Raw genomic sequence first — 14,216 nt, 5'->3', positions numbered from 1 at the left:
GATTAAACTGAAGCAGCCTTCTTGCTGTCCATTATGGAGGTAACACAATACACACTATATGTTGTTAAAGACTACCATTGTATTATAGAATAGCCCAGCATTAGAAATCCAGGGCACTGTAGATGACCAAGAAAAGCCTGTCCTAACTTTCACAGGTAAAGCAGCATTATTTGTTATTTAGGCAAGCAAACGGTCATCCATTGATTTTTCCATCTTTCCAGATCACGTAGCGAACCCCACCAGAATGACGAGCAATCAGACAGACTGTCATTACTGCCTGCAGTCCCTTCGTGGAAGGAAGTATGCATTAAGAGAAGAAAACGCTTATTGTGTTACATGTTATGACAGCCTGTTTGCCAACCCCTGTGAAGAGTGCAAGCAACCTATTGAGTGTGATTCCAAGGTAAAGATTTTGCTTTCACTTCTTGTTCTTTGTTAAATTACACACAAATCCCATCTCTTTAATGGCAGATTCTGTATCCAGCCCTCTGCATATCCCTGTACTGGTGAAGAGACCTAAGAACAGCCGTTGTACATCCACGCACAGCAGAGAGAAACAGTGCTATTTTCCCAGAATAGGAAAGATCCAGGGCCAAGGATTAGGAAATCTGCACATACATAAACCTCAGACATACATCAATGCTGTGGTATATATGTGGACCACAACTGGACTCCATGCTTCACCTCCAGTCACTCACTAGCTGTAAAGACTGCACAGTGCTTGTGTAATGCTGGTGTAATTCAGTAGATCAGGTTGAATGAAACATTGGAATTTCTGAGAGATGTCAATTGAAAAAAGTATTTTGAGTATTGGGTAAATTACTTTTACTGTAGGTAAAAGCTTGACATGCAGATGTCAAGCTGAAAAGAAACCATGCTTAAAATTTATATATTATTCCCCCTGTCTTTTGGAAATGACGTATATTTTAATTTTAACTTAATTCCATGCTTACTTTGCTCATCTCATAGATGGCATGTGAGTGGCAGTGTTTCTGGGCTCGGCTTTCTTTTCACCTCTCCCCTTTTTTAGAATATTAATGAATAATATGATTTCCTCTGTGGCCTTTGACAGGGTTTCCAGTACCCCATACTTCAATTTACAGCCTGTGCACTTGACTTTGAATTTTAAGTTTGGATAAAACCTTTCAAAAGGCCTTTGTTTTGCCAAGTTCAGTATGTAATACTCACCTTCTCCCCATGCTTGCTTTGCATATGTTCTTTTGAAATAAAAGGTCAGAAAGTTATTAAAATAAGCCTCTCAGGAGGCCTCCCAGGCCAAAACACTTCATGATTTTCAAAGCACATTGTCTGACTACAGCTCAGCACTGTAAAGGAATCATCCAAAGAAATTGCTGACTTGGATGAAGACTCTTCTCAAACTCTCATCAGCATTTTTCAACAACAAACTTGTACACATAGCTGCAGTCAGAATCACCTGGAGAACATGTTCTCTGAGCTCACTAATTCCACTTTTAAAATTGAAAATTAAGTAAGTGGCAGGACTAACAATGTTATAGATCATTAACAAAAAGTCGTGTCTTTGGACTGAGTGGAAGGAAAAACTGGGAGAAAAAATCAGGAGTAACAAGAAAGGAGTGCAACACGCCAGAGTCAGCTAGAAAAGTGGCCCACAGAGATCTACAACTAATTGTCCAACCTCTGCCACGGTGCTAGAGCTTGGCTCTCTTCCTCTCCTTCTTACTCAATCTTTGCCTCAGGCTGCTCTGGGGTGATAGCCTATTTTCTAAAAGGCTCAGAGTGCTAACACATGCAAATGAAAGTGGTAAGCGCTCAGCACCTCCTGAAATGAAGCATGGTATGTATTTCATTTTTAGCACTTTAAAGGTTGGGGATCTGACGAAGGAGAAAAATGAGATTGGATTTGTGTCTTTTTTTACTTTTTACTTATAAAGGAGACCTGGAAGGGTCTGGTTTATTTTTTAAGGTGGGCGGGGGGGGGGTTTGATGGTGCATTTTTCCCTTGTTTTTTTAACCTTGGAAAAATAAAATCTGCTATTTGCTCTTTTTTTTTAATTCTTAGTGAAGGTCTCATATATATACTATTAGCTTTTTCATCCTCTAAGCCTGCTGAGTCTTAAACAAACATTTTTCTGCCAAGTTTTTAGGAGGAGTTATATTAGGTCTAAACAAAAGCTATGATTTTTTAATAATCTTCCTAAGAATCATTTTGTTCTCAATGAGATTTTAATTGCTTGTTTTCTGCAAGAATATGATCTTTCTTTACTGTTATGTAGTGTCAGCTGGAAGAAAAAGTAGTAACGTTAAAAAATACATGAAGTTCATTTCCAAGTCTATAGAGAATGCACTTCTTGTCAGGTGGCCTGTGCACATTAAAAACGTTGATCACTTGTTTCCTCTTGAAGGCCAACTGTAAAATATAAAATGGTTCTTCCAATAAAAACATATCTCTGATGTTACATAAGGGACTATTGCCTGTGCCAAAGCAGCTCCTAATGTCCTCTGCAAGAGATCTGCAAAATATCCTGACACAGTGATATTGAGTACTTATATCACCTCTCAGCACACCTCCTGCCGGATACACGTCATCTCTTCAAGTCCCCATTGCAACGCTCTCCATTTATTTCTGGGAGGAGCTGAGGGATAAAAGCACTGTAAAGAAATGTCTGCATTAACATGGACTTACTTTCTCCAAGGATCTGGCCTACAAAGGCCGCCACTGGCATGAGAGGTGCTTCAAGTGTTCCAAATGCAGTCGCTCACTGGTGGAGAAACCATTTGCTGCCAAGGACGAGCTCTTGCTGTGTACTGAATGCTACTCTGATGAGTATTCATCGAAGTGTTTCCACTGCCAGAAGACCATTATGCCTGGTAAGACAACAGGGACCCTTCAGTGAAAAATGGAACTGCGTTTTTAATTATAACCACATCCCTGAATAACTGAGATACAAGGCCCTTGACTTTCAGTACAGCTTTCAGGTGACAACTACTCTTTTGTGTGTAGTACCCTCCTGGCAGTGAAGAGAGGGCAGGCAGATACCTCTGGTCTAGCACTGACAGGACTTATGAATCCTTATAAAGAATATTAGACTTCAAGACAGGGTAAAATGTGTTCATGTTGAGTCCTTGATTCTGTTGCAGTTCTTAGGAAGCATATCCTGCTGTGAGTGTAGGTAGAAAAACAGAGCTATCGTTAGCAGGAGTGCCAGATCAGACAAGATATCTGCATTTTTGTCTGTCACATTGACCAGACCTTGAGCTGCTCTTCTTTACACCATTTCTTTCACTCAGAAATATTTTTTGTTTAAATTGTCAAAACGTGACATTCTGTGTTCAAATCATTATCAGCATTTTTACTAAAAAGTATACATTTGTGTTTACAATAGGTTTACTTCCTGCTGTTAGCAACCTTGAAAATTCCTCACTTCCCACTAAACTGCTTCCGAGCTTTTGATTGTCTGTTCAGGACATCCTCTAGGCCTTTCATTGCTACCACACTGGTAAAGATCACACAACAGAGATATGGCCTAAAAGCTGCTTCTTCAGAGGCATCTAAGAGAAGTCACAGCACCATACGTGGCAAAATGAAGCAGCTTGCTTAGGATAGTGGATCCCTAAGTTTTGGAACAGTGAACTACCCTCAATGCTTGAACCTTTTTACAGATCACATGCATAGCTCCAAATATCAGCTTTCTTGTAGGCCCCCTTCAGGTACTGGAAGGCTGCTATAAGGTCTCCCCAGAGCCTTCTCTTCTCCAGGCTGAACAACCCCAACTCTCTCAGCCTGTCTTCATAGGAGAGGTGCTCCAGCCCACTGATCATCTTCGTGGCCTTCCTCTGGACTCACTCCAGCAGGTCCATGTCCTTCTTGTGTTGGGGGCCCCAAAGCTGAACACAGTACACCAGGCGAGGTCTCACAAGAGCGGAGTAGAGAGGGAGAATCACCTCCCTTGACCCGCTGGCCACGCTTCTTTTGAGGCAGCCTGGGATATGGTTGGCTTTCTGGGCTGCAATTGTACATTGCCGGGTCATGTTGAGTTTCTCATCAGCCAACACCCCCAAGTCCTTCTCCTCAGAGCTGCTCTCAATCCATTCTCTACCCAGCCTGTATCTGTGCTTGGGATTGCCCAATCCGTGTGCTGGACCTTGCACTTGGCCTTGCTGAATTTTATGAGGTTTGCATAGGCCCACCTCTCAAGCCTGCCAAGGTCCCTCTGGATGGCATCCCTTCCCTCCAGTGTGTCAACTGCACCACACAGCTTGGTGTCATTGGCAAACTTGCTGAGGGTGCACTCGATGCCACTGTCCATCTCACTGACAAAGATGTTAAACAGCGCCAGTCCCAATACCGACCCCTGAGGAACATCACTTGTCACTGGTCTCCACTTGGACATCGAGCCGTTGACCGCAATTCTTTGAGTGTGACCATCCAGCCAATTCCTTACCTTCCGAGTGGTCCATCCGCCAAATCCATGTCTCTTCAACTTAGAGACAAGGATGTTGTGTGGGACAGTGTCAAATGCTTTGCACAAGTCCAGGTAGATGACATCAATTGCTCTTCCCTTATCCACCAATGCTGTAACCCCATTGTAGAAGGCCACCAAATTTGTCAGGTACGATTTGCCCTTACTGAAGTCATGTTGGCTGTCACCAATCACCTCCTTATTTTCCATGTGCCTTAGCACAGTTTCCAGGAGGATCTTCTCCCTGATCTTGCCAGGCACAGAGGTGAGACTGACTGGCCTGTAGCTCCCCGGGTCTTCTTTTTTTCCCTTTTTAAAAATAGGTGTTATGTTTCCTCTTTCCAGTCAGTGGGAATTTCATTGGACTGCCACAACTTCTCAAATATGATGGATAGTGGCTTGGCAGCTTCATCTGCTAGTTCCCTGAGGACCCACTGATGCATCTCGTCAGGTCCCATGGACTTGTGCACCTTCAGGTTCCTTAGATGGTCTTGAACCTGATCTTCTCCTACAGTGGGTGGTTCTTCATTCTCCCTGTCCCTGCCTTTGCCTTCTGCAGCTTGGGCAGTGCGGCTTGAGCACTTGCTGGTGAAGACTGAGGCAAAAAAGAAGGTTGAATACCTCAGCCTTCTCCATATCCCAGGTAACCAGGTCTCCCGTTTCCTTCTGGAGCGGGCCTACATTTTCCCTAGTCTTCCTTTTATCACTGATGTACCTATAGAATCTTCTTGTTGCCCTTGACATCCCTGGCCAGATTTAATTCTATCAATCAGGGCTTTAGCTTTCCTAACCTGATCCCTGGCTGCTTGGACAATTTCTCTGTATTCCTCCTAGGCTATCTGTCCTTGCTTCCACCCTCTGTAGGCTTCTTTTTTGTGCTTGAGTTTGTCCAGGAGCTCCTTGTTCATCCATGCAGGCCTGGCATTTTTGCCTGACTTCCTTTGTTGGGATGCATCGCTCCTGAGCCTGGAGGAGGTGATCCGCGAATATTTATTAGCCAGCTTTCTTGGGCTTCTCTTCCCTCCAGGACTTTATCTCATCATATTCTATCAAGCAGATCCCTGAAGAGGTCAAAGTCTGCTTGCCTGAAGTCCAGGGCAGTGCGCCCTCCTCGCTGCCCTAAGGATCTTGAACTCCACCACTTCATGGTCACTGCAGCCAAGGCTGCCCTTGAGCTTCACATTCCCCACCAGCCCCTCCTTGTTGGTGAGAACAAGGTCCAGCATAGCACCTCTCCTCATTGGCTCCTCTATCGCTTGGAGAAGGAAGTTATCCTCAACGCATTCCAGGAACCTCCCAGATTGCTTATGCCCTGCTGTGTTGTCCCTCCAACAGATGTCAGGGTGGTTGAAGTCCCCCATGAGGACCAGGGCTTGTGAACATGAGGCTGCTCTTATCTCTCTATAGAGGGCCTCATCCACTTCATCTTCCTGGTCAGGTAGCCTGTAGCAGACCCCCACTGTAATGTCACCTGTCCCTGCCCTCCTTTTAATCCTGACCTATAAGTTCTCAGTCAGCTCCTCATCCATCCCCAGGTGGAGCTCCATGCACTCCAGCTGGTCATTGACATAGAGGGTGACACCCACTCCTCATCTGCCCTGCCTGTTCTTCTTAAAGAGCCTGTATCCTTCCGTTCCAGCACTCCAGTCATAGGAGCCATCCCATCCCATCCCATCCCCGTGATGCCAATAAGCTCATAGCCCTGCAGGTGTGCACACATCTCTAACTCTTGTTTATTGGCCATGCTACATGCGTTTGCATAGAGGTGTTGAAGCTGGGCCCCGATGAAGCTGATTTACTGGCTGGAGTGGCTGGAATTCCTTTGTGCTGCTCTTCAGGTGCTCTCCTGCTGACCTGTGATCCTTCTCAATAGTAGTATTGATGCAACTAGGTACTTTTACAGTTTATTTCCTTTTCATTACAGGTAAAAGCTGTATTAGTGGAAATAAATGTTGCAGCAATATAGTTGTGTTCAGTTTAAGGATGATATACTGTTTAGATTTGATGTAGTTTAAAAAATGTTGTCTAATAGACACGCCTTACTAGATGTGATGAGAATAGCACCAGAATATAGTGGGGTTTGCATTATTATCCTCTGGTGTATATCCGCCTTGCAGATTTTGCCCCAGAGTCTGGGAGAGTAAATCCTTGCAGCAAGTGCCAAGGGTAGGAGTAACAGTGCAAACAGAGAACTGCAATGGCGTGGGGATACCAACCAGTTTCTAAATCATTAACTTCTTTGTCATCAGCTTGCTGGCTCTGTGTTGAAAAGACCCCGTAGGCAAAGATAGTGAAGTCAGCCTTCTGATCACTGGGAGGAAGCGGCAAGCATTTTATGTTACAGCATAAGAGAGAGAGAACAGAGAGAAACAGAGAGAAACTACAGAAACAGAAAGAAACTACAACCAGTAGTTTCTCTCTCCACTAGCCCCACCGTCCAGGAGGCAGGGATTGTGGGATTAATCAGTTATATCAGCAATTTTCTTTCTGTGGAAAGGATGGTGAAGTACCTGGCACCTCTCTTTGCAGTCTTATGCTACCAGCAGGGGAGAAAGTTATGACGGAGGGTCACTGGAAAAATCATTCTCAGGTACATATATATGTGCATATCTTAGACTTACACATCTACATTAAGGTGTACAGGGTACCTGTACACAGAGCTAAGAGCTCTGAAACTCTGGCAGACATTTAACTGAGCGATTTTCTTTTGGGATTACATCTGTCCTTGTGCTGCATCAAAAGCATCTAGTTAAGCATGATAAAAAAACCTGTTGATCTAGGACAGAAATGATGAGGTATAAGAAGAGGCAGTGTAGTGACTCAGAGCTCATAAGCCTCATATACAGGCTTTATCACAGAAAAGGTATTTATTTAAAAAAAAAAATGCCAGCTTAAGCTGAATAAGATAAATAATGCATTTATAAGTGAAGGAGCCTTAGTTTAAGGAAGACAAAAGACAGGACATTAATAGATGTACTAAACATCCAACAAATTAATCTTCAATTTATAAAAGTGCTGTGTACCTGGACATCATCACTGAGTTTGCTGGCCTGAAAGGAACTCTGAGCAACTGAAACGTATCACAGAGAAGTAACCTTAAAAGATTCATGTAAGGACAGACTCTAAAAATCACAGCTTAGGCAGCTTGGCACATCTTCTGCCAGGTGATCATATGGCGCTGAATGTGTTCTTGAAATTTCAAGTACATACTTAGAAACTCTATTAAATTGAGGATAAGTGCTTTCTTGGGTAATACAATACTGCGATAGAAGATTAAAAACAAGAGTCTTCCTGACATTTAAAACTTATGTTACAAGGCTATATCTGGGGGGATTGTTCACTTTGGGTTTTTGCAGGTTCCCGTAAAATGGAATTTAAGGGAAGTTCCTGGCATGAATCCTGTTTCGTTTGCCAGTATTGCCGGCAGCCATTGGGAACAAAACCACTTATCACCAAAGACAATGAGAATTACTGCGTGCCCTGTTTTGAGAAGCATTTTGCTCACCATTGCTACTCTTGCAAAAAGGTAATTAAATGTACAATGGAAAAATTGCCCTAATGAGACAATATTGCTCGTTGGGGAAGGGGCTGGATTACATAAAATGTCTGGTGAACTAAGAGCATTAGTAGTGGTATTGGATGCTGAAAGCTAAATGCAGCAGTGTCTGCTGTCCCCTTCTAGTTAACATTAATATAAGCCTTATTATATTTGAAATAAATTTATTGACCAAAACAAACACTTTGGCATTCTTTAGTTTGCACTTTTTAACAAAGGTTGAAATTTCACTGAAAATTATGTAAAACCCTTCTTTCCTGTAATATCTGATTTTGCCTTGACAAGCATGCTTCCCTTTCCAATATTTTTCAGCTATATTCATATGCATAATAAGCCACCTAAGCTGAGCAAAGCATTCACAGTCTTTCCTGGTTTTCTCTTGAAATGGATCAGGCAATAATCAGACTAAGCAATATTCAGTTGTGATAATACTAGTCAAGAGTTCTACTGTTTCAATACCTGATGCTTCCCCTGTGGGTACCAGAAAGCTTGATTTCAAATGAGTTTTTCTTTTTTTCCCCAATTACAAATAAATCAATTCATCCCTCCCTCAGTTTCTCATGTTTTAAAATTGTCTCTGATTGATGTAGATACTCAAAGTATCACACTATTCTAGTGTGATCCTGTTCTCTAGGGAAATGTTTTAAGCTGCTTTTTATGGCAGAATTTAATTTATTCTTTAGTATCTGTATCACTCTGGAAGCAAAATTTTTTTTTTACTTATAATTTCTAAAGTTATTTAATGTTTATCTGTAAACCTCTACCTCTAACAAAAGCTTTTAAGAAAAATCTGCTGCCTGTTTTTTCTTCAGTAGTTAAACTTTAGAAAGAACTTATACATATTCCCATGTGTCTACATCTGGCATCTAATTTGCATTAAATGATCACATGGAAAATATATTAATTCTGCTCTATGTTTATTAGAAGCATTGAGGTTGGCAGCACTTATGTAAAATAATCAGGATTTGCTTCTTAAAAATTCTAGGAATGCAAAGAGTCCCCCTACATAATAGCTAAACCAATTTTAATACTTAAACTCACATCAGTTCTCATAGGTAAGAATTGAGCCCAAAGAGATCAAATTGCCAAACTGGTCTTCAGTTTTGTGCCAGAGATTTTGAGATTTTAATGGAAAAGCAAATGAGAGTTAGAAGTAGCCCAATACTGGAATGCTAAGGGGATTTAAAAAAAAAAAAAACTAAATTTTTTTATTGCCTGACATCACCCAGTACTATTCTTTATTTCTCCAAAACTGTATTCCCCAGGGAAATTTGATGGTGCCACTATTTTTACCTAATTAAGTTTCTCCAACTTTTTCTCCTCATGTTTCAACTATATTAATTTGTTCATTCATTCATTCAGTGTCATGCATGTGACTTGACACTATGTTATAGCTCATCTTTATCTCTGCAGAAATTTCTCTGTACAGTATCTCACAATTTCTGTGAAACCAGCTCTTTGCCACACATATGGAAGCCATAGAGCAACTGGAAATTTCTCTCTTCAGAAATAATCAGTAGAGAGCTGTGAGTGAGTTGCAGGGAATGAGAAGTTTGATGACACTGATAAACATCTTTTTTTTTTTTCTTCTTTTGGCAGTGTACATCACCTTTCTGTCTCACTTCTGCTTCTTTACTGTCTCTTTTTCTTCCTACTTAAAATACTGTTTCACTTGTGAGACAGCAAAATGACAGTTCCAGTTGGAGATTAGCCATAATCTCAGCATTCGTTCTCTCATTCACTGTCCATCACTGAGAATTGCTCTTCTGAGAGTATGCCTGATGCTAAGCTTTTATCCGCATGTGTAACAGAAAAATTTCATAACAAACTAACCTATTTATTACAAACCATGAGGTTATCCTATGACAGAAAACAGAGAATAACAAACCAATGTTCCATTCAGCTGCAGTTAGTCAAGCTGATATTCCAGATGAAAAAAAGTTGACATGACCACAGTGTCTTCTCTTGTGCATATGTAAAGAGTGAAAACAAGTGGTAGGACTTATGAAGGACTGGATAATCCTTCAAGACTCACACCTTTTTGTTTCATTGCTCTGTCCTTTTTGTCAATACATTAGGTAATAACTTCTGGGGGAGTGACCTACCATGACCAGCCTTGGCATAAAGAATGCTTTGTGTGTGCTGGGTGTAAAACCCAACTGTCTGGACAAAAGTTTATTTCCAAAGATGAATATCCATACTGTGTAGACTGTTTCAGCAAATTGTATGCTAAGAAGTGTGCTTCTTGCAAGAAACCTATTACAGGTGAGTCTCATCTTCTAGGAGGGTCTAGACACCGTTGAACCATCAGACTTCTCTCAAATCAGACCCTTACTTTAGAAAACAGAATTAAAACCAATCCCATCATAATGGAAGACCGAGGTAGTTAACTACTGGAGAGACCCTTTCTACGTCACATGTAACATGTCTTGCTAGAACATACTGATCACACATGTTCCCTGACTGCTGAGGAGCTATTTTATGTGCCGAAAGGCATTCCTCCATTGTTTGATTTAGTGCTTTCTGCACTAAAATTCATCCCTAAGAATATATGAAAAAGTACTTTTTGGGTCTTCCCAGGACAGTGCACAGAAGTCCCTCTTGTCTGTAATTTCTTCAGCTTTGTGTTTAAGTGCAAATCTGATCACACTGGGCACAAATTAACTGCCTGCTGTCTAGGCACATCTGTCAAATTAGAAAGGTTGCCAAATGCAACAAAGCTCTATTGCATGCATCCTTGTGTACTTAGATGATTTATAATTAGACATATATGTCACTAGCCTATGATAGCCGAAGTTTTCTGAGAGCATTTGCTGATGTTCTGCACTGTAATTCTATTATGTGTGGACTCGATTGTTGAAGAGTACTGGTTGTTATAAAATATGAATAACCAATTAAATAGGCATGATTTTACAACAACAACAACAACAAAAAAAACAAACCAAAAAAAAAAACCCACCAATGTTTTATTTCAGATACTCATGCTAGGAACTCCATGATCTGGTGATTTCCAAAAGACTCCATCTTGAAGAAACTTAGGTGGAAATAATTAAATACCACTAGGTGTTGTATAGAAACTATATGTATCAACACATTGGAAATAATTTTCATGAGAGTTTGTTGGGAAGATCAGCAAACCTGAATGGACATTCTGATAAACCCATTCTGTTCAGAGTTCATAATGGGATATGAAAACAAGCAAGTGAGCTGTGGCTTTGCTTCAAATATTTCTTGCTATATTTAATTTTAAAGTTTTTTTCAGTTCAGCCAACAAAGGGTATTTCAGACTATGGATTTTTGTTCATTTGTTTGCTATATGAATGACAACCTGATCACACATCAGAAAACAATATCTGTTGCATTTCTGAACCATGTCCAGAAACACTGGATTCACATCTTCTTTCTCATAATCTCTTTCAGCTCTCGGAGGTGCCAAATTTATCTCATTTGAAGAGCGCCAGTGGCATGGGGAATGCTTCAATTGTGCAAAATGCTCTGTCTCACTGGTGGGCCAAGGATTCCTCACTCGGCAGGATGATGTCCTTTGTCATGAATGTGGCTGTGCTTCATAGCTCTGTGGAGAGCTGTACAGCTGCATTATTCTCGCTCTGTAACCATGTACTTCATTACTCTGCAGTAAGACAATCATCTAAAAGGTATAACAGTTATGTAGTCATTCAAGTAACTTTCCAACAGCAGTTTAATTCTATCATAGCTCTCAAGTGCTTGTAAAAAAAATTTAAACAGCTCCATACTGGCTAAGAAAATAATGCAGAAAAGATTCATATATATTTTAAATCTAACTACAGTATGTTTCTCCTTGTAACACACTGCACTCTGCTGTTAGAAGCTTAAAAATTTACATTTCATCTCCCACGAAATGAGGAGGATTGTGAAAAGTCTATATGGATGATAATATTGATAACTTGTAAATATCAACTTCCTCCATACTTTGGGCAAAAAAGCTGCTGACAAAGCAGGCAGAAAATGGGAGGAGGGGGTACTTTTACACAGAGGGACACCAAGTCAGAGAAGCCCATTCCAGGGCGGGATAAAGGGAAAAAAGGTCATTTCACTCTCCTTACTGAGATTGCTCCTCAGAAATGTAGTCTTTAGTCACCAAAAAAATGGAGTGGTAGGTCCTTTCCCAAAATTGGTTAACTGTACTTAGTTTTTCAGGCATAACAGCTTTAGAACATAAATAAACCCATATTTTGAGCTACTGTAACAGGTAAGGATTGCCCAAGATTGGGTAGTGCTGATGTACGCTGTCCCATAGCTGATATACCTTAAGACTCTGTCTCTATTGTCTTCACTAAATCTTCAAATACATGCATGAAATGTATTTTTTTATTAGTAGAGACAAGACTCCACTGATACTTGTCCCTTTAATCTTGTACTTTCCTCCTCTCAGAGCTATTTGCCAGCAATCAAAACACTGTTAATGGCCTTACCATTTCCATGCTGTCAGGTCTCTGATGCTCTGTCTACCCCTTTTCTTGTAAATGCCTGCTTGTCTATAGCTCTTCAGAACCAATACTCGATTCACTTTGCCATGTGCCACATGCACTTGCCATTATTATGTCAAGAATTGATAATGTTGTCATTGCAAGCTAGGCAGTCCTCACTTGTAGTACAAGGTATTAGTTTCTAGGTAGCTGGCTTTGAGAAGGTTATATCTGCTTGCTGAGCTTCAGTGCTCAAGTGTCTATTATTAAAGGTCATCTAGAGATGAGTTACAAGCATTTCTCTTCTTATTTCTTCCATACTGTATGTTACAATGGCCTGATACGTATTACAGTGTCTGTACCAAGCTGTTGTAAGCGGTGCAGTGATATTAAGGATGGCAGATTCTGCACTGCTCAGCACTGTTTTAGTCCTCATCTCGCACGTCTTTAAGTCGTACATTCTCCGTTAGACTCTGACCTTAAGTGCATAGAGTTATTTGGCTGACTTGAGTGGGCTTTATTCATACTGAAGCCAACCATTACTTTAGGTAGAAAAATGAAAAAAAAGAGAAAAGAAAAAAAAAAAAAAGAATATGTGTGCATAGCTAAGCCAGAGCTGGACTGCAGTGGCATAAAATCAATATGGATAATGACTGACCAACAAATACATAGCGGTCTGTTTTCCAGCCAATAAAATATTGATCTTTTGCTCTACGTGGTGTTCATTTTTGTTTTTCAGTTTCTTCTTTCATGGCAGCTTTTATTGCAGTCTGGAGTTTGATTAGTTTATGCCTTTTCATTTTATCCCAGCTGCCTCCTTTTCTATTCTCACCTTTCACACGGCTGATACAGGTTCTTGGTAAGACTCGGATTCCCATAAATAGAAATATGTTTCATTGCCTTAATATATATTTATACACACACACACATACAATGGTTCACAGTTATATATGAAGTTCTAAAAATGTGCACTGAGTTATCAGAAATTAGCCCATTAGTAAATGTTAATCGTCTTCATTTTTTAAATTAAAATGGTGAATCACCAGATGCAGGCTTGTCTGTGGGGCGTACCTTTTGTTTGCGTTGTGTGAAATAACATTCAGCAAATTGCAAGAATGTGGTTTGGGCCCTTTATTCATTCTTGTCTGAACAATCTTCCAGTTTAATTACAAACTGACGCAAGAATTACCAGGCAGAGTCCTAAGACATGACAGAATCATGGGTCAGACACACTGATCATGATAATCCCGATCTTCAAGCCTTAACATTTAGGAGAATGAAATTCTTCTCTGACTCATCAACTAATTATATTTTTAGAAATACCAACTGAATTATTTATTTATCCTGCAGTAAATACACTACAGTCAAATCTGAAACTGAGCATTTTCACTTCACAGTAATAATAAGAAATAAATGTGACTGCTACAAATAGTTTGAATAAAAGTTACGCTAGATATGAGATTGATATTTCCTAGTCTCAATCACCAGCTGCGGATGTATAAACATAAATACAGTAATACTCTGCACAATTTGGGTCAGCTATGCTCATGTAGATGAAAGCCAACTTGAACAGGTGCAGAGAAGGGCTGCAAGAAGGAACAGTGTGTCTCTGTGGAGGACTGTAGATCATGGAGGGGATTAGATAGCTGCTATAAGCCAAGAGACTACATTTGGTTCAAGAACAAAGGCAAGTAAACTCCTCAGGACTGGAAATTGGAAATTAGAAGGCTGTTGCTACTGCTGAGCAGTGATGCTCCAGGAGAGCCTCTT

At 40.6% G+C, this 14,216-nt stretch overlaps 1 protein-coding gene across 3 annotated transcripts in view; it reads left to right on the top strand.

Annotated features, from left to right (window-relative positions):
- Positions 1–13,493, top strand: part of FHL5 (four and a half LIM domains 5) — a 30,511-nt gene extending 17,018 nt beyond the window's left edge. For all 3 annotated transcript variants that reach the window (XM_087775184.1, XM_087775186.1, XM_009475564.2), the window contains 5 exons: positions 222–403; positions 2,676–2,850; positions 7,799–7,968; positions 10,077–10,263; positions 11,419–13,493. In XM_087775184.1, coding sequence (XP_087631310.1) covers positions 222–403; positions 2,676–2,850; positions 7,799–7,968; positions 10,077–10,263; positions 11,419–11,570 — 866 coding nt within the window. In that variant the 3' untranslated portion in view covers positions 11,571–13,493. The remainder of the gene's footprint in view (positions 1–221; positions 404–2,675; positions 2,851–7,798; positions 7,969–10,076; positions 10,264–11,418) is intronic.
- The last annotated feature ends 723 nt before the right edge of the window (positions 13,494–14,216 follow it).

Source organism: Nipponia nippon, unplaced genomic scaffold, assembly GCF_047370975.1.
Source record: "Nipponia nippon isolate SJK-2023a ecotype South Korea unplaced genomic scaffold, ASM4737097v1 scaffold_4, whole genome shotgun sequence".
In the NCBI taxonomy this organism is placed as follows: Eukaryota; Metazoa; Chordata; class Aves; order Pelecaniformes; family Threskiornithidae; genus Nipponia; species Nipponia nippon.
Note: the sequence above shows the minus strand (reverse complement) of the source record. Positions and strands in the feature narration are given on the sequence as shown.